General features: G+C 35.4%; 1 protein-coding gene across 2 annotated transcripts in view; it reads left to right on the forward strand.

Annotated features, from left to right (window-relative positions):
* The window catches only part of LOC126810364 (ras-related protein Rab-37), an 84,981-nt gene that overhangs the window by 18,717 nt on the left and 41,780 nt on the right, over positions 1 to 24,484 (forward strand). For both annotated transcript variants that reach the window (XM_050535379.2, XM_050535378.2), the window contains exon 2: positions 14,292 to 14,402. In XM_050535379.2, the coding sequence (XP_050391336.1) occupies positions 14,292 to 14,402 (111 nt within the window). The remainder of the gene's footprint in view (positions 1 to 14,291; positions 14,403 to 24,484) is intronic.

The following is a 24,484-nucleotide window of genomic DNA, read 5'->3' on the forward strand; positions in this document are numbered from 1 at the left end:
AACCCCATTCTGTCCTGCTTGGATTGGCATTGTTTGACACCCATTGTATCCATATAATTTAAATTTAAGGAAAATCATGTTAGGCTTGAAAAGAAATTAATAAACAAGTCAGAAATTTCTAGCAATAAAACAGATGATAAAAATTAATCGACAAGAACTCTATATCTGAAGAATATTGTCATTACAGACAAAATTATCTGAATATCTTTCATGTAATTACAGAATCCGCTATGTATGCTCACCATGGGCCAATAAATATGTTTCCCGTTGAAATATCAAAAATCAATATGTGTGAATAATTAGTTCCTGAAATAGGAAACACATAATAAGACGCCCACAATTAAAGTAAATAATACAGAAGTTCGTTTACTTTATTTCGCAAGAATAACTTTATATCTCTAATCGTTAAAAATAAATGTATTTATCGACTTACCGGGATAATATCGTTATTCACGTAAAATAATGAATGTTATGATTAATGTGTGCTGAAAGAAATGTCTTTGAAGAATTATTTTAAAAAGTTTAAATTATAGAAAACTCAATAATTGATTTATCTTTATATGTGAGAAGAATGCTATGTTTTAAATTTAATAAAGATAAAACAAACATATTATCTTTTGAAGTTTTATAATTGTCGACATGAAAAGAAGCGAAGAATTTATAATCCTTACAACGTTACCAATAAATCTAATTTAATAAGTTGACGAAATCCTTTACAAACTTTTTGTAATATAATCATGTATGGGCTATATAAAATTATGAAACAGGCAATATTTTATGACTAAAGAAAATGATCATCCAAGTAACCTAACTACTGGTTAATCGTAAATTACTGACATGGTTGAAACTAATAACTATATGATTTTATATGTCTAAAAATTTATCAACCATAAATTCAAACTGCCCTTGCTGTCCTTGTTCGTTTTTCTCAATTTTCCCTGGTCATTCTTTCTAAATTGCACTGGCTCCAGCATTCTGACATTCTGGCCAGCTGTAGCGGAATCGTGCATACGGTTGGGTATGCTTCCTTCTTCCCAAATCTCTGATACCACGTGTGAAGGGGGTGTTGTTTGATAGTTTATGCTTTGTTTTAGCCCTTTTTCGTTTGTGCCAAATTTATTTAACCATTTATCCCAAATTGCATTGTATCCAATATTCTGACCAGCTGTAGCGGAATCATGCATACGGTAGGGTATGCTTCGTGCTTCCCGAATCCCCGATACCACGTGTGTGGGGGTGTTGTTTGTTAGTATATGATTTGTTGTAGCCCTTATGCCATATGTATTACATATATAATTAGAACTTCATAGGTATATTTCAGACTATGAACTAAAAGGGAATGCATGAAGAATATTGAATGAATAGTACTATATGTATATATTTTGCTTGGTAAGGCGGTAATGATTATCACTCTCTTAAAACGTCATTCTACATTGAATTGAATTATATATTGGAAACTGGTGTAAACTGATACAGTCTCATTAAAATTTATAGGAACTACAGTATATTGGTATATTATGTTGACATTTTCATCTTGGTGCTGTTTTGGAACTATCCACGTTGCCTCAAATAGGATCTTCTCTTTAAAAGCGAGGGTTTCTTTGTTGTTTATTTAATTTAGAAAATTTAGGGGGTGGGGGGCACGTTGACACAGTGGGTAAGGAGTTGGTTTAAGGAAGGTCCTAACAAGGAATAGCGTCTAGTCGTTTGACAGTTGAAATTAGACGAACAGTAGGGAAAAACGCCGCTGTCTGGGAATAATTGGCCCCTTAGCAAACTGGTAGCATATACCCGTCTTCAATAGCATGTCTGGTGCAAGAAAAAAGTCATTAAATCCTATTTCATGTCATTTCAATTATGTTGTAGGTTGTATCATAATTTGAAATTCGAAGTAAACTGATTATAATTGTTATTAAGCCACGTTATTAATGAATACTATGTTTTCAAAGAACCTATATCCGTTTTCATTAGCCTGTAGAAAGATAGGATGTTGAATCCCATTTCATTTATGTGGTATCATCATTTGAAGTTTGAAATAATTGATAATGAATGATATGAAACCGAGGTATTAATGAACTGTATTTTTCCAAACAACGTAAAGCATGCTATACATTTATTTAAATGTGTAGTTATTGAGTTTTTGAGAGCCTGCAATACTGTATGTTGATCATTTGTTTTCAAAATTGGCACGTCAATGAAACGAGATTTATTATAAGGTAGTATGTTTTATAATTATATTGTTAAAATACGTCATCAATCTTACATAACGATGTTATTTAAATAAAAGTTCCCATTATTTACTACACATCCGAGAGATTTATTTGTTGGAGGGTTTTTTTTTACAATTTATATAAACTACATCGTCCGAGATAAAGTTGCAGTCTTCATACCGTAAATGAATGAACTCAACTTTTTGTTAGTGAATTTATCGCCAACAGGTTAATGTATAGAGTCACAAGTTTAAATTATGTGAAGTAGCATGTGATATTTTTTACATTTTCACGCCATTTTGTGATGTATCGAAATCTATCCATTGTGTTCAGTATGAATAATAGCGCGGTGTAGGGTTATCTTTAAGGGGTAACCTAAGGATAACCATAAAGCCTGTTTTTGTCAGTTTTTCAAATAGCACATTTTTATACACTGATCGAAAGTGGAATTAATTACCAAATATACATCCCAGATCTTTTATGCTGAAAGTTGTATCCCCCCCCCCCACACACACACACATCAAAAAGAGTATCACCGTTCGATAACGTTTGTCGGCGAAATATTTACAAAAGTCGATTACTGTTTGATCTATTTTCTGTGCACAACTTTCGATAGCGGGTTTAACAGCTTATAATATATATTGTTAGTTAGAATATGACTTAAGATTCCAAACTCCTTCCTTGCTCAGCGTCATGCTTTGAATTTGTGTTCAAGAAAGGAACGTAATGGACCCATCCTACACGGGTTGGCTTTCGCCACATCAGCGGCACCAGATACAGACTTGCCATACCCCCTAATGTCTTATAAGCTCCCCCTACCCAAAAGAACACCTATCGGTCAGGCTAGGTAGGGTAGAAGTTAAAATATGAAAATTTAACCATGAACTCGGCGGAGCTCTTAAGGGTGGGTGAAATTGGATCTACTACATGCACAATGAGCATAGGCAGTCTGAGTTGTTCCGGCTCCCTACTAAAGACTTTATAATTTTGCCCCAGTATCACAGCTAGCTTTGTTACTGTTGAAAATGATTGGATCGACACCGTTAACCTTAGTATACATGTTCTTAAAGATTTATATGGTAACAAATGTTTTACCCTGTAAAAGCCTGCTATGATGATTATTTTTCATTCTACTTGAACATTCCCTACTTTTTGTGACTTTGAATATCTCGCGTGATGTATTCTGAATTACTCTCAAAGAGAAATTTGTCTATTCCCTAAACGAACACCGATCAAATTGGCGTAAATCATATTTGTATGCCGCATTATTTTCTCAAACACCGTAGGTAGGTGGGGACCTGGGAGCTTCATTTTACACGTCTAGACTAAAGTAATTTACTCTTACCTCGATCGTCTGATTCTCAATTACCAGATTCCGGTATTCAATGGTCAACACTGAATTTAACAGCATCAGTATTTAAATTAAAATCCTAAAATTCAGACCATGACTCATAGTGATACAGATTGTAAGAAATAGTCTTGATTCATTTACATTCTGATGAAACAGTCGTAGACCTTGTACTAGAAAATCAATTACCAACATGATAAATCCCAGGCGGCGGATATTCGATTTACACTAAAAAACATTATTTTCCCCTCTATATGATTAAAATTTGACTTTAATTAAAAAAGACACTGTCTGTTAGAGTTGCGCTAGTTAGAGTGACAGTAAAGAAAGATAATTCAATTATAAGATTTACACACGGACGTTTTCTCACTATAAAACAATTAATGATAATATTTGGGTTGTACGTTTAACCCGCTACCACATAAGTTTCGTGTTTGTTTTAAAATAAAAATTATCCTATGTATAGATCCATATTGTGGTCCATGCCCATGACAATTTATTTCCTTTCCGTGCGATGGTTCTTGTGGGTGAGGCTCACACATTTTGCATCTTTTAAAATTCCAATTTTAATAAATTATTTGTGCCCAACTTACTGTTCGTTATAGGAGATCACGTGGCTAAGTGGGTAAGACGCTGGCTCGCTAACCTGGAGGTCGAGTTTTCGATCCCTGCATTGGCCAAGAATGTTCATCCAGATTTTCCGGCGTGGTTTCCCCTTGTCAGTGATGCAGGACGGGGGGCCTGACAAGGACAGCTGTCTAGTCGTTCGGATGGGACGAAAAACCGAGGTCCCGTGTACATATTGGCGTGCACGTAAAATATCCCTTGGCAGTTGGAATTCGATATAAGAAAAGGCCGTAGCGCTGCTGCCCGGGCAAAATTTCCCCCATAGAACACTGTATGGCTTATGCCCGTCTTCATTAGCCCAGTATAGGAGCAGAACAGTAGGACGTTAAACCCCATTTCATTTCATTTCATTTCATTTCTGTTCATTATAATAAATTCACCTTCAAATGTTAATTGTCTTGTGTTAATACCAAGAGCAATGCTGCCCTTTAAGTACTGCACTTTCATTAAATCAGTTAATAGCCCTAGGATGTAGCTTTGCATATCAATCGTGGACAACTTCACCTCTCAGCAACAACAGAGAATAAATCAATGGTTAATGTTAGATTAACATTATGGATGGGACTTACACCAAATGATGATTTGTACAGACAGCGTAATACTAAAAGCTCACCACAATTTCAAGTACCAGATAAACACCTAGCTGCCATTAATGTACATCAACCATTTCCTGTCTCACAATTTTAATCACGTTTAGCAAATTAGAGAATTAAACTGATAATTGTACAGAGATTTGAGCTTTAAGGTCATCTGGTTAGGATTGATTAATTCTAAATTATTAATGCAGAATACCTGATTTTGCGAAGGTTTTACTCGATTGAAATCTAATCGTAATTGAAAGTGTATGATATGTACAACTTGTTGATTATTCCTGGCCTTTGTTTTGCCAAAATTGCCAATTGCCAAAAATGCTTCATTTTGATCGAGATTGAAGGCTTCGTTAAACAAACAACATATAATTATGTGGTTTCTGATTTTTATTGGAACTAAATAAAATTTATTATATCTACGTATTTGAGAATATGTTACTAACCTCATCCTATTGTACTCCTTTAAAAAATTTGTTTTATTATTATTGACCACCCAGCCACCTTCTGTCCGGTTGGTGAACAAATATCTATAATAGTGTAGGAGATTTGCATAGAACATATCCAACCAAAGATAATTGCAGGCAGAAGGCAAAAACGTTACGAGAAAATTTGTCAAATTGGACGAAACTTTACAGTTCCACGAGTTTAGGCATAAAGTAATACTAATAAGTAAAGTTTTTCTAAGCAAACCCATAATATGCTAATCGAACATATTTACCAGCTATGCTCCGCAAGAATATTTACAATTGGAATCAATTAGACAACTTTTCTATTTCGAAGTCAAGAATTTATTCCTGAGGTAGTTAATAAATAAATATGTAGACCACTCTCAATAAATAATTAGACAGATTTTTAGTTACTCTAGCCTATAGACTTAAACTACATCGCGTGTCTAATAAGTAGATGTAATACATTTTATTTCGTTCCAGTAAATCAGGAGGTACATTTCTGAATTTTAATGATGCCTTCTATCTCGATCAATAAGACGCATTTTTGGCAGTTGGTGGTATTGGCAATTGGGCAAAACGAACTCACCGTTGATTATTCCGGCTGAACATTGACCATCAAGCTCAATAAATATTCCATTTTGTTTCATATACCTGTATAATTTTTTATCACATGTAAATTTTCAATTGGACAGACGTGTGTTTAGCATCAAGAATACAATAATAGTGCAGGTATATGAACTCGATTGAATAACGTGCCCATTGTTGATCATTTTTATTGATTGGAGTTTCTTAATTTATTTTGTGTGGGTGTTTTTTTGGTGGGGGGGGGGGCTGTAGCAGCATGTAAAAATTCATAGGGGCTTTGTCATCTTTTAGACGACCTATTGTTCCCTTCTATCTAGGGCCTTAATCCCCTTCTCCTTTTAACCCTTTGCATGGCGATTTTTGTTGTATAATCGGAGGAAAGGGGGTTGAAATTACAATTGCTACCAGGCTTTGTTGAATATTCATGATTTTGAGGTGGAAGGATAACAGAGTTAAGAGGTTGGTTTTTTTGAAATGTTTATTTTATCTGTTTATTAGTTTTTGTATGTCACTACTTCCATCTTGTGTATCTCAAAGTTTTTCATGATGAACCTCATACGTGCTTTTGGGCAAGAGGTTGCCGCATGTGGCTCCATCTGTGGTAGAAAGCGTTCTACCCATAGAAAATTTGGGGAAAAGTTAGAGCCGGTCTAACAGACTAGAATTAATATTAAAGTCAATGGGGAAATCATTGTTGATCTGTGGCCTGGTGGAACAATAATTTTCTTTAGTCATTGGAGAGTTTTCTCCCTTGATACATCTATTGAATTGCCACGCAAGCTGCTTAAGTGAACATTTATCAAAGCGGACCACCATCATATGGTAGCTAGGCTGTGTAAATTATATATTATACGTTTTAACATGTTTACAAACATTCTAGATTTCTTTATTATCAGATTCTGTTGAATATTTTTGATGCATTTAAGGACAAAATGAAGCCATATGTTGGATATTGTATGACGTCACACTTAGTCTAAAATGCATTGTATTGATGGCGGCATCACTGTCTAAATTAAATTAAGAGCATAATTATCATTAAAAGAAGAAATTCATTGTTCAGAAGAATATAATGACCAGCATTCTATCTGAAGCTGAGATTGTTTTTGATAAATGAGTAGTAACTCTTTATACTTTGACGACAATCTGCAGGTCCGGTTGAGTAGGGGGCTAGGGGAGGCTTTACCACCCACACCCACCCCCGTCCCTCCCCACCCCACAATAATTTGGCCGGAAGTACTCTTTTAATCAGGTTATTGCACATAAGTAACTATTCAGTTAGATACAGTGACGTAAGTAACTGGGTTTGGCCTGATTTTACCATAAAAATGAGACTTCTAGAAGTAGAACGTAGACTTTCAGAAGAAAAAACTTGCTATGCACTATACTGATCACTGGGATAAGAGCCCCCCCTTGCGTTAAAGGCAGGGGGCATAACTCCAGAACGGATGCACACCAAACTTGAACTCATCCATGAAGTAGTGACACTCAATACTTGTTTTAGGTTTCATCGAAATCAGATAAAAAATGTTGCCTCTAGAGGGTCCACAACCTTCGTATTACATTCGTGTACACTATTAGCGTAAGTGGTAGCGGCCAATCGACGGGAAGTTTCGGTCCGATTTTCAAGAAGAGAGAGAGAAATGAGGTTTAACGTCCACTCGACACAGACTACGTCATTTCGGGACTAACATATGGTTTAATTTTATTTTAATAATTCGCTTGCGCGTAGGGGTCTTTAGCAGTGGGAGGAAACTGGAGAACCCGGAGAAAACCCACGAGGTTGGACAGGCAACCCTACTCCTTGTCACGTTCAACCGGGGATTCGTAACCACGCCAGTTAACTCAATGACAGGCCTCATGATACAGCGCGCACGTGCTAACCATTCCCCCCCCCCCCGGCCCGATTTTCAAGAAATTTGGACTCAACCATAATTATGGTGTAACTCTGATATATTTGAACGGATAAAAATTGTGACCTCTAGAGTGTCCACAACCTTGGTATTATTATGTATATATTTGTCCAGTTCAGCATCACAGGAAGAACCATCGACTGCAGTGCTTTCATGGAAAGAGATTTAAAAAAGAATAAAAACTTCTTCACTTGACTGCTGAGTAATTTTACAAGCCTGGAATCGCCTAGAAAGCGTCCCTGGCGATCTAGACACCCTAGACGGTCCCTGGACCCTTGTTTAAAGTGCTACGATGGAAGTCCCCCATCCCCCACCCCAATCAAGAATTGCTTCCGCCGGCCCTGCAATCTGTATTGCCATCAAATATATAACAGTATCCAAAAATTGAAAAGTACTAGAGCATTTAATAGAAACTAATGAAATGATATACCTCGACCATTTTGAGAATTACATAGTGTTATTTTTTTTCTATGGTCACGTGTACAATGGCCAGTAGGTGACTTTAGGACGTATTCTTGTCCCAATTCCAACTGTCAAGAATATTTTATCGGAAAGATTTGACAGGAGAGGAGATGCTACCCAAAACGCGAGAACCGGGTTTGAAAAATCCCGGGGTTCTTTTCTACCAGGAATCTGATGGGACACAGAAGTTGTTTAAGTTTAACCGAAACAAACACGTGAAATTTTTAACTGAAAAAAAAACAACGTAATAAATCAAAAAAGTTGCTGCTAAAATTGACCGCGACATTTCTTTTCACAAGGTTTTGGGAAAAGGGCGGTAACTTAAGAAACATTAGAGTTCGTCCTTTCGTGGCCCCGATGCTACGCACCAAATTTGAAATAAAACCGTTTAAAACTGCAGCCTTTGTCGCGTTCAGAATGTTTTTAGGCAAAGTGGGGTAACTCCGGAATGCAAGGTTGCCTAAAGCTGAATATCGACAGGGTTTGTCCTCTCAGAACCCAATGCTTCACACCAAACCTGAAAAAAATCAGTTAAAAAGTTTGGTTACTATCACATTTACAAAGTTTTCGGTTAAGGGGGCATAACTCTGAATAGGTCACTGGACAATAATTATCGACATGGTTCTTTCTCTCGTCACCCCAATGAATCCAACCAAATTTGAAAAAGAAATCTGTTAAAAAATATAGCGCCTTGTGCGATCACAAGGTTTTCGAGAATGGGATAATAACTCCAGAATGGGAGGCCAGATGTGCACCAAAATTAATCTCATCTAAGATCTTTTGATTCGTAACACAAGTTTTAATTTCCATCTAAATCGGATTAATGTGGCCTCTGGAGGGCCCACAATCTGGGTACATGTTTCACATTTTGCGTTAAAAGACAAGAGCCATAACTCCAGAACGGAAATTCCAATGCACATCAAAATCCGGATTGTCCAAGATCTGTTGATCCTTAACAAATATGTAATGTTTCGTCTGATGATCTGGAAGGTCCACAAATTTTGTACATATCTTATATTTTGCGTAAAAAGCAGAAGTTATAACTCCGAGATGGTCCGATGCGCACCAAAATCAAACTCATCTGAGATCTTTTGATCATTAAAACATAATCCAAGTTCCATCTAAATTAGTCAAACCTTGTGGCTTCTAGGGAACCCACAACTTTGGTATATGTATTACATGCTTTTCAACTATTTGCGTAAAGGGGAGTGGCCATTTTGACGAGAAGTGTCGATCCTATAATCATGAAATTCGAACTCAACCATGATAATGATGTAACGTTAATATATTTGAACGGCTTTTAAAATAAAGCGTGATTTTTCGTACAATAAGGGGTAATAATCCTGGAAGTTACAGTTCGATACGAGATCCTTTAGATATACACCCATATTTCAAGTTTCGTTAAAACCGGATAAAAATTGAGACCTGTGAAGGGTCCACAAACAAATGTGAACGGACACACAGACGGACGGACACACGAACTGGACACACGGGCGGATAGGGGCGTCGCGTCCCGTCCCGTCCACATGAATATGTGGGCATATATAAATTGAAAGCCGAAATGTTTGAAAATCTTATTTAGAAGAAAGAAATATATATGTGGACGTATATAAAAATACGCACAGTTAAAATAAATCAACTATTTTAAATTATTTATTCTGAAATACATCAAATCAAAAACAAACTTCTGCCCTTAATAAATGTCCTCAGGTCGTACAACACATATACAATTATACTTAAACCATACATATTTATGCATTGAGAAATTAAAATGATTTACAAATTACGATGTGCTTACTCTTTTAGAACATCCGATGACAATTTTATAGTCCGGATAGTATAATGAAATTATTACAATTATGTATTACATCTACATATTTTACTTGGAAAGATGAAGTGTTTGAACAAATCCATGGTTTACCAATGGGATCACCAATAAGTCCAGTTATCACCGAAATATATATGACAGCCTTTGAGCAAAATGCCCTGATAGTATCCCCATTCCAACCTAGTATTTGGCTTAGGAAAGTGGACGATGTGTTTGTTGTTATGAAGGAAGAGGAAGATCACCAACTACTACTCCACCACCTCAACTCAATCCATCCCCGGATACAATTTACAGTTGAAGAAGAAAATAATAAACAACTACCCTTTTTGGACATCCTAATTGATAGAAATGATGATAAATTAACTACAAAAGTGTATAGAAAACCGACTCACACAGATCAATACATTAATTTCACTTCAGCCCACCCAACAACAACCAAGGCAGGAATAGTTTCGATACTTACCAGAAGAGCTCACAATATTTGCACTGATGACAAAATTGAAGGAGAAATTGAACATATTACTGAATCTCTAACCAAAAACAACAACTACCCATTAGAATTTGTCAAAAAAGTTATTCATAGTACCACAGAAAAACTGAACAAAGCCCCAAACGTGACAGGTAAAGAAAAGGCTCCAATTCATATCAACATTCCATTTATAGGCCCAACAAGTTATAAAATTAAAAGATTACTAACTAGATTGCAAATAGATGTAACATTTAGTGGGGGGATATCATTAAAATCACTTATCAACGCCCATGGGAGAACAAAAATACCAACAGTGGACCCAAAGGGTATAGTTTACCAGATCCAATGCGATTGCAAATCCATTTACATAGGCGAAACATGCCGACCATTATCAGTGAGACTCAAAGAACACAAAGCAGCAACTAGACGTATGGAACCAAACAAATCTGCAGTAGCCGAACATATTATAAACAATCCTACCCATAACATAGAATGGGACAACACCAAGGTGCTTACCAAAAATATTAAAGTATGGAAGAAAAGAGTTTTGTGGGAAGCATTAGAAATCCGAAGACAAAAACCAAAAATGAATAAAGACAATGGAAGAGCCATTTCTAATGTATGGAATGAATTATTTTGTTAAGCAAGTTATTATCCATTATTGGAACTATTTATAAGTATTATACAATAGGATACCATAAGTATCAATTATCAGTGAAGTAAAATTAAAATAATTTTTTATCAGTGGAGTGGATCTATAAGTTATTATTCGTATCAGTGGAGTGGAAATTAAAAATTTTATTTATCAGTGGAACTATTATTTATAAAGGCTACTATAACTTATTTATTTGTTCTATTGGAACAATAATTAAAAAATTTTCTATATAATAATATGGTAAATGTATGAGCAAGAGGGGGTGGGTTCAACCTAACTAATTATGCATAATGTATTTAAATTAGTCATATTAAATATTTGATGGTGTGGTTAATGGGTTTTGATTGCATTTTAGCTTAGGCGGTGGCTTCAATCCCCACTTTTAACACCTTAGATTGAAGAAAAATGGTAAAGCCATACTCAAAGGGAAATGTTTGTTGTTATAGTCTTAATTAATGTTATGTTTTTATTGTTAAATGGTTCTTACTCATGGATGTACTATAAATGTAGAGTTGTTATTCATTATTGATCATTGCTTGATAAAGATACCTGTAAGAGTATTGAAACGTTGCATGTAATAAACCAAGAAGTAGTAAATCCATAAAGTTGTGTTATTATGAATAATTTTATACCTGTTTAAGTTTTCAAAATGCAGCTTTATTTATACACTTGGATGTATTGTTGTTGACTTGTATGGTAATATAACATTTATGGTCATAAACAGTAATATAACATTTATGGTCATAAACAGTAATATAACATTTATGGTGAAATATATAAAATATAAGCACTGTACTGTGTATAAATAATTAAAAGTATTATGACTGTGTGTAGCACTTTTAGAGATAGATAATAAATAGATAAAACGTGTAACCTGATGTCTAGACATTGTTTAAAACACCGTCATTATGGCATCAAATGCTATTTTAATGGAAGAATAATACAATTTCTGAATGTCAAGATTTGTAATCATCAAGAGACGCCATAACAACTCTACTCTTGATAAAATCTCTTTATTGATCTGACGAGCATATACTTATTAGATAATATCTTTATTCCACTTACTCCATTCTTCTGACCTTTTAATATAGGGAGTCACCATGGCTCACTAACCAGGGGGTCCGAGGTTCGATCACCGTGTTGGCCGAGAAAGTTCTCCGGGATTTTTCAGCGTGGTTTCTCATTGTCAGTGGTGTAACCGGGTGGGGGAGGGGCTGGCAAGAAACAGGGCCTAGTCTTCGGATGGTACGAAAACCGAGGTCCCTCGACAGTTGGAATTTAATTGCTGTCCGGCCAAAATTTCCCTCATATCACAAGGCATGGCTAGGGCAAAACAGTAGAACGTTAAACCCTATTTCGTTTATTCATTCTGAACTACATGCTTGTGTAGTAATCATTATATATGCCAGGTAAATTAATATGTTTTACCGACTGTCACACTGTCCTGTCCATTTTTTTGTTCAAAGCTGATTTTCAGATTTAACATCTAAGAAAGGGTTGAAGAAAACAAAATCCCGCAGGACAAAACGGAAAGTTTAGCATGTATAAAAGAAAATTAAGTGGTGACCGGCTCGACAAATTCGGATAGTAAGGAAACATTTGTATTAAAACTGTTTGGAATTGATACCACCAATGAAATAAGAACTGTGGTGCAGGTATAAACTGGTGTTATAATCGTGAGTAAAGTCTGTCGACTAGAATATCTTAATGCCCTGGTATCAAGCGTTCCAATCGCCAGACCCAGGGCAATTTTTGATATAATAAGTAGTAATAAAGAAGCATTCGGATAATACCGATTATGCTATCAAGTGAAACCCATGCGTTTTTGATCCTATTTGAGAGAAGAGAAGTAACATATTTAGGCAAAATAATCATGAAAAATAATAGACGTACAGTGTCCTTGAAATTTCTGCAGTATTTTTGACTTCTTGGTTTTCTTTACCTATATTACACAGTGTCTATAGTCAGTTTGAGACACAGAAATCTAAGGAATGCCTGAATTTTAAAAAAAACCTCTCTTGCCTCGGCAGACACCCTCCCCGCGTATTGTTCCCAGCCCGTTTGCTTCAGATTTCTTAGCAATGACCCGACTAGATCTGCAATATCTGATGTTTCTCATTTGTCTATCAGATCAAAACATATTGTGGTAATTTCGGAAACGGAATTAGGGTTTAAAATTCATAAACAAAATCTGCTGATGCTTTTCTATTTCTCATCTGAAGTCTCTTTACATCTTTTTTGCAGGAATAGCTTGTCTTCGATTAGACTTCTTGAAACTCTAACTGTCAAAATATTCATTGGAAGCCAAAGGCAGTCAAAGATATTCTGTATAAATTGCTCTTCAAGTCGAATTATTCAAATAGTGCGTATGAAAAGTGAAATTGGAAATTTATTGCTTGAAGTGGAAGCTGTAGCTAGAGAATGTTATTATCTTGAGCTATAACATTGTTATAGTGACGTCAGTTTTTATAATATCACGCAATACAGAACAATCATTTATATAATACACTGGTTTACATAGAAGTCTACCAGACAATTCAATCTACCGCAAACCAATGAGCTGATTCATCGCTTTACTCTTGAAGACAGCTCCAATATTATAGCCAAAAAGCTCTATACAATGTCGATTTGTTGTTTGTTAAAGTCGCTGGTAATCCTTGGCATGTTTCGGACAATCTCCTTTTTGAGAATATATCTACATTTGATACGCCTATTGCACTTAACACAATACTTTTCGCTGTGTTATTGCGCTGGCCAGGGGTTGTTTAAGAGAAGCCAAACACAGAGTTATTTCCCCTTGTCACTAAAATCCCATGAAAACCCTGTAAATCATAGTTTTGGATTTTAGGGTCACGCTTCTTATTTATCAGAAGTTATTGCCTTGTCTCCAAAGTCTTGAAAATAATCTACATGTCAGAGTTTTTGTAAGACGTTTTTACTTCCCTTAACAAATGTTCTGATGTCAGTGTGTAAGTTTAAGCGTTAGAATCAAGTTCTGAAGATGTCTTGGCTATTTGATAGCATAATCAAACGAACACGCTTGTGAATGTTTATGTATAAATTTTAAAAAAAATCTGTACATATAGTATCTAGCATGATTTACTCAATTCTACCTGTCATGTTATTTCAAGTTATATATATTTCTGTTCACTTTTCAGACGATATTGGTAGGAGATAGTGGAGTTGGTAAAACCAGTTTATTGGTGCAGTTTGATCAGGGCAAGTTCCAAGCTGGTGCATTCTCAGCAACAGTTGGAATCGGATTTACGGTAAGTAGAATTGTAGAAATACTGAAAAAGATAAAAAAAATTATATGACAATTAGCTTTATTATACATGTTCCAATAGTAACAGAATACCCAACAATTTTAATGGCCCATGTCAAATAATGTTATTCCAGATATATGTGCCTATTGTTCAATTAATCTATAGTTGAGACTGTAATTACCCACATTTCCTATGCGGAACCATCAGTGAGATATGACGTGACTAGCAGGTCATAATATTATCACGGTTTTATCGCCGGTGTATGACAATTTGTATAACCCCCTATTGATCACTAATTGATCTTACACGTTCAGCTATTTATGCCAAATGGATCAAATGAGATATGACTAGTTTGAAGATTGACGATGAGGGATAGTCAGAACGATAATTATTTCCTGAAAATCGGAAAGAAACTTCCCGTCAAATAGCCACACCACTTTACAAAATAGTATAATAAAAGCATGTAATACCCAGGTTGTGGACCATCTAGAAGTCACAATCTTATATGAATTTGATGAAACTTGAAATGAGTATCACTAGTTCTTGGGCGAGTTTAATTTTCGTGCGCAACTGCGCCTGTCTTTTACACAAAATGTGAGATATGAACGAAATTTGTAGACCTTTTACAACGAATCTTAAACTATGTGTTAAGGATCAAAGATTCTTGAGTTCGACCTTGGTACACTTCAGACCTCACATTAGATAGAGCTATAGAAATATGTTAAGGATCAAATGTTCTTGAATGAGATGATGAGTCCTATTTGATTTTACCTCTTCCCCATCCATTTCTTGCATGACAACTGCTTGTTTTAACTGGTCATAACTGATAGCAGTAAATAATTACTATAATAGCAAGAATGGCCAGCCCTTTATGTAAATCTTACATAATGCATATTTAAGTCATTGAAATTGGACTCTGAACCTTTACTTTTCTGCACCAACTAGGCTAATGAAGACAGGATATACGCACCCCAATGTGCTATGAGTGAAATTTTGACCAGGCAGCGTGGTTGCCACGTAATCTCCACGGGATCTCGATTTTGTCGTATCTTGCAAACTGAACCCCTCGAACTACAAAGAGAAAATGACAAAAACCACGGCTTTTAAATCTTTCTGACTCTTCACAATAGCCATCAAAAATTCAGTGATAGTCAGACACCAGGAACTAGTACATACGATACACATCAATTTAAACACCGCCAACTCTTGATTGAGCAATTCTGTTATTGCGAAACCGATATGACACACTGTTTGAATAACAATGTGAACAATTTTTATACCATAATTTAACCAATCAAATATTCCAAGTCAGGCTAGACAAAGAAATGTGATTCTAGTTATATTTAATATAGCAACTAGTTCTATTCGTGTTGAGATAATCGTTTGGTGGCAGTAACTGTCGAACGTGGTAGTTCCGTCACTGTCTAGTAATGTGTAAATATGTCTACTTGACATTTAAAACAATAAGAAACGTTAAATTACAATCAGACAAGCTAACAAATGCCTGAGGTACTTCAAAATTCATTGAAATTATATTCTCTTTGGACATGATGATCATCGAAAGACAATTTCCAACATATAACCCAAAGTCAACATAGTGGTCGTAACGTTATATCCCATTCTTTAAACATGCATTATGCAAGAACTAAACTGCCTATTGCCGGTCTTTCTTTAGGCCTTAAATGTAATATAAATTATTAATTAGACATTCATAAACTTACCAAGATCATAATCAACTCTCGGTGCCATCGAATGGCTCCGATATTAAGTAGATTTAAATACGTTTTGCGGTTGATGATTTAACGTAAAAATGGATAACAACGGTAGCAATGACAATCGAAGCTACGCTGTAGTTGTATCGCCGATAACTAATTTCAGAGTGAAGTAATTTGACTGAAATTTTCAACATATTCCCTTTTAATTATCTGTTGTTTTGTTTTTAAACTATTATAGCGGGAACTGTCAGGTCTTTAATATTACCCAATGCCCCTTTAATTAAACATCTATCTAAATGAGCATTAAATCGTTATTAAAATGATGGCTTCTCCCAAGAAAACATATTTTATAGACATATAATAACGCGTAATATTAAGTTGTATTAACTTCGCCAAAAAATACGAACAAGAATTCGGTAGACAATAAAAAGCTCTAGTGTATTTGATAAATGACCTTCTGTAGAGTTTATTTAACCCTCTAGTCCCCACGGGGTAATTTAAATAATCAACGCTTTATCCTATACAAAATCTTATTAAGTTATTGTGTTAACAACATCTTCGTTAACTATGTGACGGAATTTATTTATTTTGACGTAAAAGAAAATGTAGTCTTTTGAGTAATTCGGTATATGAAGAATATCCTGGCGGTTGAAGATGAGTTATTTTCAGATGAAGACACATAGAGTTCAGAAATCTGTAGAGAATAATGGAAAAGCGAGATTTTGATAATGGCTGAAGATATTTCCCTGAGGAAATCAATTGAAGGTGAGTTAGATATCTTTGTGTAGTTTTTTTTTTGCCACTAGGCAATCTGGGGCTTAATTTTCAACATGTGATCACAATTATGATGTAATATCTAAATAGACCCGTTTTATATCAAGACAATTCTAGATAATACATTTACGCACTGAATCGTATTAGCTGAACAGAATTAAGTTAGACAGAAAACTGATACTTACTGCACATACAGAATAATATAATATGTGCATGAATGTATAGAGTGAAAGAAGATCGTTTCAAAAACAATCAAGTCTGTTTATATTTTTAATTAATATAATCATGATAATTTGCTAGTGAAATAAAGCTACACGGTAATGATGGAATCTCTCCAAATGGATTTGGCAGTCAATAATGAAAAATACTACCCAGTGCAGTGGTGGACCACCAAGATAGTTTAATATGCAGTTCATTCACGATACCGTTCGCGACAATTTACATGTATCCAATGTGAATTAAAGAAAATTGTTCCATATAAAAAAAAATAGACATAACAAAGAGAACGGGGGCATGTTTCACGAAATTATAACTAAGATAAAATCCAAATTTTAGTAATTTTATTGGATAATATTAGATTGATTTTAGTACTTAGCCAATCAAAATTGAAGTATCTACTAAAATTTATATTTTATCTTTAGTTAAGATTTCGAGAAACAGGGCCCTGGAATATAGCTCAGATGATATATGACAACTATGCGGACAACGTGCTATAAATATTGTAGGCTTTCCGTCGACACTAAAGCACACACTAAGCAGATATTCTATCTGAATCAACATTTGGGGCTTTCGAAAAGCAAACTGGATACCTCCTGCACAAGAAACTGGATCAATATGGTATAGTACCAAATAAGATTAAAAAATGTCATTTGTTGGTTACGAAACGTCTAGATATATATTTCCATCATTGACTACGAAACTTGTTTAGTACCAAATTGATTTCGTATTGATAAAAGCACAAATGGTATTATCATGATTGGCAGATATGAAGGTAGAGCGAGGTAAATTGATTAATTATATACCAGTACAAGGTTGCTATGAAAACCATATCTACATAGAATTAATAGTTTACACTGAGACGCTATCACTTCCTTCTACTAGTAGATTAATCAAGCTGCATGTCAGTCATTTGTCTTCACTACTCATTTATAAAATACATCACGAATACGAAGAACTTTATTTTATAATAATGTAAAGTTAATTACATCGTATCTTAAAGTGAATTGTATCGCTCATACTGATGATCATCTATTGACCAAAAATGTTAAATAGACTGCACTATGATTATATTTGTGTGTTACTACCTCTATTTACCCGTTAAATTGATAATACAAGAAAACCGCACAACAAAACACAGTCAAACACAAATAAAAGAACATAGAAAATAGTCCCGAGAAGCTATAAAATTCAGAGATAACCTAGAAATATTTAACAGTTGCCCCGTGTAGAGGAGTTATATCTAAGTTAGAACTAAAGCCGTATATCAGATTTAGACTGGTATAGGCCTATTCTTAGAATTCAAACTGTCAAGGGATCCTTAAGTGTCCAGGCATGGGTCCTAGACTTTAGCCTACTCCTGCCCGAACGATTAGACACATGAGGACCTTAGGTAAACATATAGGTTTCGTATATTTTCATGAAACTTGTTGCGATGTAAATACGGAACTACACAGGCCCACCTGTATATAATTTTAGTTGCCATGACAATCGTTTGCACTCTTTTAACTTCTGTTCGCCTTTCAGATTATATGTTCACTGCGAAGAGCGGGTTTAACAATTTATTTTATCAGATAAAGTTATGTTTTTAAGAGACCATGTTATCCAAATTCAATAATATATTTTTATGTTGTTTATAAATACCATAACATATCCATCAAAATATAATAAATTTATCTCCCCAAGGCTTATCTATATCTTGTCATACTGGCGATGAAAACCTGTCATTGTTAACGACCAGTGACATTAATTTTAATTACTCTTTAGAGATGAATGACATTGGTGAGTTGTACTTCATTAGTTGGCGGTCGTTCTGAATATGTGTGACTAGACTTGTTAATTATTCTCTTGTCCACATTAATCTGGTATAAAAGATTCTTTACAAGACGAGTTTAACAACATAGTCTGGATCATAGCGGCATATTTCTTTTATGTAATAAATTCTGAAAGATGTCGACAAAGTTAAATATTGAAGTGAAGTGTATATTGATATCACGGTCGCCATGTTTATACGTCTTGAGGCGCATGAAATATGTATCCCTGTCCTAGACATTATATAGAATTGTGTTGTCTTTAAATATTTGATCTTGAGAATAGATCTCTGCACTGAATGGCCGCCATTTTGTTATGCTATTCTAATCCGTTTTACACCTTTCAAACACACACAGAATAAATAAACGTGTCCAGTTTCGTTAAATGGGAAAAATGAAATGAAATGAAATGGAGTTATAACGTCTTACTGTTTTGCTCTGAACTGGGCTAATACGCCATACAATGTGCTATGAGGGAAATTTTGAACTACGGCCTACTCTTATATCGAATTCCAACTGTCAAGGGATCTTTTACGTGCACGCCAATGTGTACACGAGACCTCGGTTTTTGGCCCCATCCGAACGACTAGACAGCTGTCCTTGTCAGGTCAGACACTCCGTTCTGCATCACTGACAAAGTCAGGTCAGGCACTCCGTCCTGCATCACCGACAAGGGGGAACCACGCCGGAAAATCTGGATGAACTTTCTCGGCCAGTGCAGGGATCGAACACTCGACCTCCAGGCTAGCGAGCCAGCCTATTACCCGCTTAGCCACCGTGATCCCCTTCATTAAATGGAGGCTAAATAAATACTTCTCAATGTTCTCGTAGCTGACTTAATGATTTCAACTGAAATTGGCAATGTAGAAATGAAAATGTCGGTCAACCAACTTCATGTCTGTTGTCAAGCGAATCTAAATATAGACAGACACTTTAAGTTTCGTATGATCCGTATACTCTTGAATAATCCTGGGAAAATTTCTCATTTTGAGTGGGTATTGGGATTTTAGAATGAATTTGTAAATGATTGCGTGCGATACTCGTTTACTTCTCATAGAAAACATGTCATCTTTTTAAACATGAACAATAGTTACCTTCTATAAATTCTATTCCCGTAAAATTTCCAATATGTTCATAATCTCTGTTCTCATTCTCACACGAATCGATCAATCTCTCCATTTATGCATTTAAGATATGACATGCAATAGCAAATAAATCCGTGGCAAGAAACTATCGTGTAGCTTTATTTTTTCAATAACACTCCACTAGTTCATACGATGTAGTTTATTAGACTGACACACACAAGGGGAATTTATTGACAGTAATTGATGAAGCAATCTCTACTGCATATTCACTTTTTAAAGGTGCAGAAATTTCACAACCCACATAAAGATTTTCTTGCAGTCTATACCAAACGACATTATACAGGCGCAGATCCAAAGTGGGTGGGTGGGGGTGGTGGTCCAGGGATTGTGGGCAGCCCCTCCCTGCTCAGGCTCAATTTAGATGTCCATTTAACCAAACTCTGTGAACCAGTCATGCAGACCTCGTCGCTCGCGAATTGTCACTACAACACTTCAAAATGTTGAAAATCCTAAATATGCCCGTGGTATTGACAACTGGTGTATTGAAGTTTAATTTTCCACCACATCCTAACAACTAGAACGAAAGTGTTTGGATTGGGTGATGGTATTTAGTTTAGAAGAAGACTTGTATAATTAAATCGTAAATGCTGGTATATCGCTCAGTCCACGAAAGTGGTTTTTTTTATTTAGTTATTTCTGTTTATAGCAATTCTCTTTAGGATCGATTCTTTTTTACTTTTATTTATTTGAAGGGAGATATAGGTTCAATCTATCTATGTATAGTACTAGAGATCAAGTACCAGACAACATAAAGATTAGGTGCAAAGATCCAAGGATTAGTCTGACATACTGAATAAGGGAGATAATGTCATGTTTCACAAGAGGAACCAAATTATCAAGACGGTTTTAATTTTTACTTCTAATATCCTGTCTGTACGTTTCCTAATTGTTATCGTAGATTGCTTCTGTGAATTATTTACTTTCTAAATCTACCAAAGATTAACTCTAGCCTGAATACAAATGTGTAATAATGGCTTGTAATATCTGGACATCTACAAGTTGTGCACGAAGAGATATTCATTATATTAAATACTGTCGATTTCAACAGACTTATATAGGCATAAAATACCTAATGCCATTTTAAAAATAGCGAGATTCAATACAATATATAGTTTTTAAAAATGAGCATGGATACTTTTAACGTAAACTCCTTCAGGTAGCCTGCGTCATACAGTTTACTTAAAGGGCCAACCCGATAATATGTTGGAGAATAAAACTGCTTAACTTTGTGTTAAAATCTCTTAAAATCCGAGAACTAACTCAATATCTGTGATACGTTTTCAAACAACTTAAACCCGCCAGTCTTCATCTGGAAATGGAGACCGGCGTTCCAAGCTGTATTATGAGGTGTCTGGATAAAACGAGACTTTTATTTTATAAGAATAATGTGTAGGTGAAATTTACCTTTCGTTATGGGTCATTCACTGTACAGACCTCTAAAAGAACGGAATCGATTATCAGGTCACCCAACGAAAAAATTGAACCAAAATCTTAAAAGGGTTACGTGTCCGGATAAACATTTTTGACGTTCACGTCCAAACGACTGAATATTTTGAGCTGAAATTTTGAGATAAGATAAATACACCATTCCTCTATATTTTGGCGCTTAACTTTCATACGTACTCGGACTTTTATTTTTGAGACTCTGTTCAAATTGGGATAGTCCCTTTAAAGTAACGCTGCTTGATTAACAATTTTTGGTAAATATCAAATTTGTCATGGCTTAAACCACGCTTGTACTTATACAGAGATTGCTTATTTAACATTCAATCAAGAAATCTAAATCAAAATACCAAGACTAGATAATTTCACGGCTTGAATTCAATCGGATTTAAAACAGGCCCATCAATTTCGCTCACGACAAATAAAAAGTCTGTGGAATTTATAATTCGTCATATTGAACGAAACTGAACAATTTTTGGACTGATATTGCTATTAGAGATTCATCCTTTACAATATTGCAAGGGGATTTTATTGCACTAAAATCACACATGTCTGTAATTTGTAGGTTAGATATCCCCTTTGATAGCGAACTATGATATTGTCCAGTCTTTTGACAAACAGGCATTAAGAGCTAAATCTGCCTATTGTAGCTCTTTATTTAGACATTTATTAACATGACAAGAACTTAATTAACTCTCGATGCCATCGGATGGCTCCGATTTTAAGTAGATTACAACAAGGCGAAGATCATGACCTCTTTTTAAAAAAAAATCATAATGTTTGTTAGTGCTGATTAAAGCAAAATTTTACCCTTGGTTGCATCGGGAACAAACATCGATACTCCCATAGGTAAATTTGTCCGTCGCTGAAACTCGCTATTGGAACAAAATGCTTGGAGTCAAATCTCCGATATAATTTCTTCAAACGTGTACCAATGATTACTGCCTAGTGCCTACCTTTAAATATTCGATGATATTTATCCATTTTTGTAAAGAAAATCCATGAATTATTTATTTTATCAATAAAGCACAATATGTCGTATTTCTATCCAGTTTTCGTAACAGGGCAGCCCTGCTCTGTGATTGCTGTGTGGTCCAAAAGTTGATAAAAAGATTCCACGAGCGCGGCGATTACCAAATGTTTACATTGTAGCTATGTTGGATAGCGTCGTTTATTACACAATTAGCTTCTCTGCATTTTTCTGTTATGTACTAGTTTATTGAGCGGAATACATTTCGAGCGTTCTGAAGTAATGTAGCCGCGTTTGTCACCAAACACTTTACGGTAACATATTTAGAGCTCTTGTTAATCCTGATTGGTTTTGTTACGTCGTTATGTCCTGGTTGTTGATCGGGCTGTTAACCAGTCATAATTTGGGGCAGAAATTTGCGCTGAGTATGGCAGTGTTTTGGTGGGATTATAGGTCTAATCAAACGAAACACTGCGAGGAGTATGGATGAAGACTCGAATGACCAGTACGGTGGTTACGATCAATGCACATATCTGGCCAAAAGTACAACCATAGATAACGTGGCTCAAAATAAAGTAATTTGAATGAACTTTTCAATATATTCAATTTGCATTATCTATTTTGAAATATTATAGCGAGAACGGTCAGCTCTTTATCTAAATCTTACATAACGCCCCTTTAAGCCGTACAAGCTCAAATCAAATTAGCTATCAATCTGAAACGTCTGCCTGCCTAATTGTCAAGAGCTTGACTTAGAACGGCTCTTCAGCGTGTCACTAATCCCGGAAGTTTTACGCGACTTCGGTGAAGTATAATCGTCAAGGAAACAACATAATCCGTGATGTGAAGTGACAAATAGTCTACTATTTAATACTTTTGCGCCATTAACTAATATCTCGGACAGCTGTCTAATGATTAAAAAAGTACTTAACAAATCTATTGCATTGCTGGGTTTACCGGTACATGGTTATTGGCAGATTTGATATTACTCCTGAAAAATATATATATTACAAATCTTGTGAAATTATTAAAAATACATTTCTAGGTCAGCCAAAATATGTAGCGGTTACACACAACGCACTCCAGGTCTCAGATCTGTAATAACTCGGCTGTTCGATTTATTATGAGCTTTTTATACACTTTGATTTTAGTCTATAATTTATTCTATTTTTCACCAATCATTAGAAATATCAAGTTCATAGTCTAAGCATCGCCATGACAACACATGCATAAATATTTACACGTTGTTTACCAATGTTTTGTTGAAAGGATCCATTCATCAGCATATTAAACAAACCAACCATACCCCTGTTATTGAGTTATTTAAATCAACAATTACCACACCCCACTTCCCTTCACAAATCTAAATGTCAAGCCATTACGTACATATGCAATACGAATTGTAAAACAACACATATATTGTAGGCTATGTGAATCTATCAATTGACAAAATGCATATTTTGTACAAATATTTGGAATAATTCTTGTTAGCAGTGTGAATGTGTCAAAACAACAATATATAGGTAGATAGTTAAGATGTTGTGGAATGAGACTGACTGTATTCTGAGGTGCACATCTGTCCGATTCATGTCCCTGTGTCTTTCAAGTACACCATCTACAACTTTAGACACAAATCAACCCACTATGTTACGACTTCAGGCATACAATAAACCTGCCATGTCACGGCACAAAGTCTATAGCCAATAGCTTCGTCTTCAGACACAATATCTACCCAGTAGCTACGTCTTCCAACCCATCATCTACCCAGTACGCCAGTAGATACGTCTTCTAACACAAAACTACCTGGTAACTAATCTTCCAACGCAAGTCTCCATAGACCAGATCTACCTAGTAGCGCTAGTCTGCCGACTCAACATCTACCCAGCTTATAGTTTCCCAAATCCACATCTACTAGTAGTTTGTGCCCCAAAAGCAACATCTACCCAGTAGCTAGTCTTCAAACACAGCTTGTACCAACTCGACATATACCCAGTAGCTACGTCTCCCAACA

This window comes from Patella vulgata, chromosome 2 (genome assembly GCF_932274485.2).
Source record: "Patella vulgata chromosome 2, xgPatVulg1.2, whole genome shotgun sequence".
In the NCBI taxonomy this organism is placed as follows: Eukaryota; Metazoa; Mollusca; class Gastropoda; family Patellidae; genus Patella; species Patella vulgata.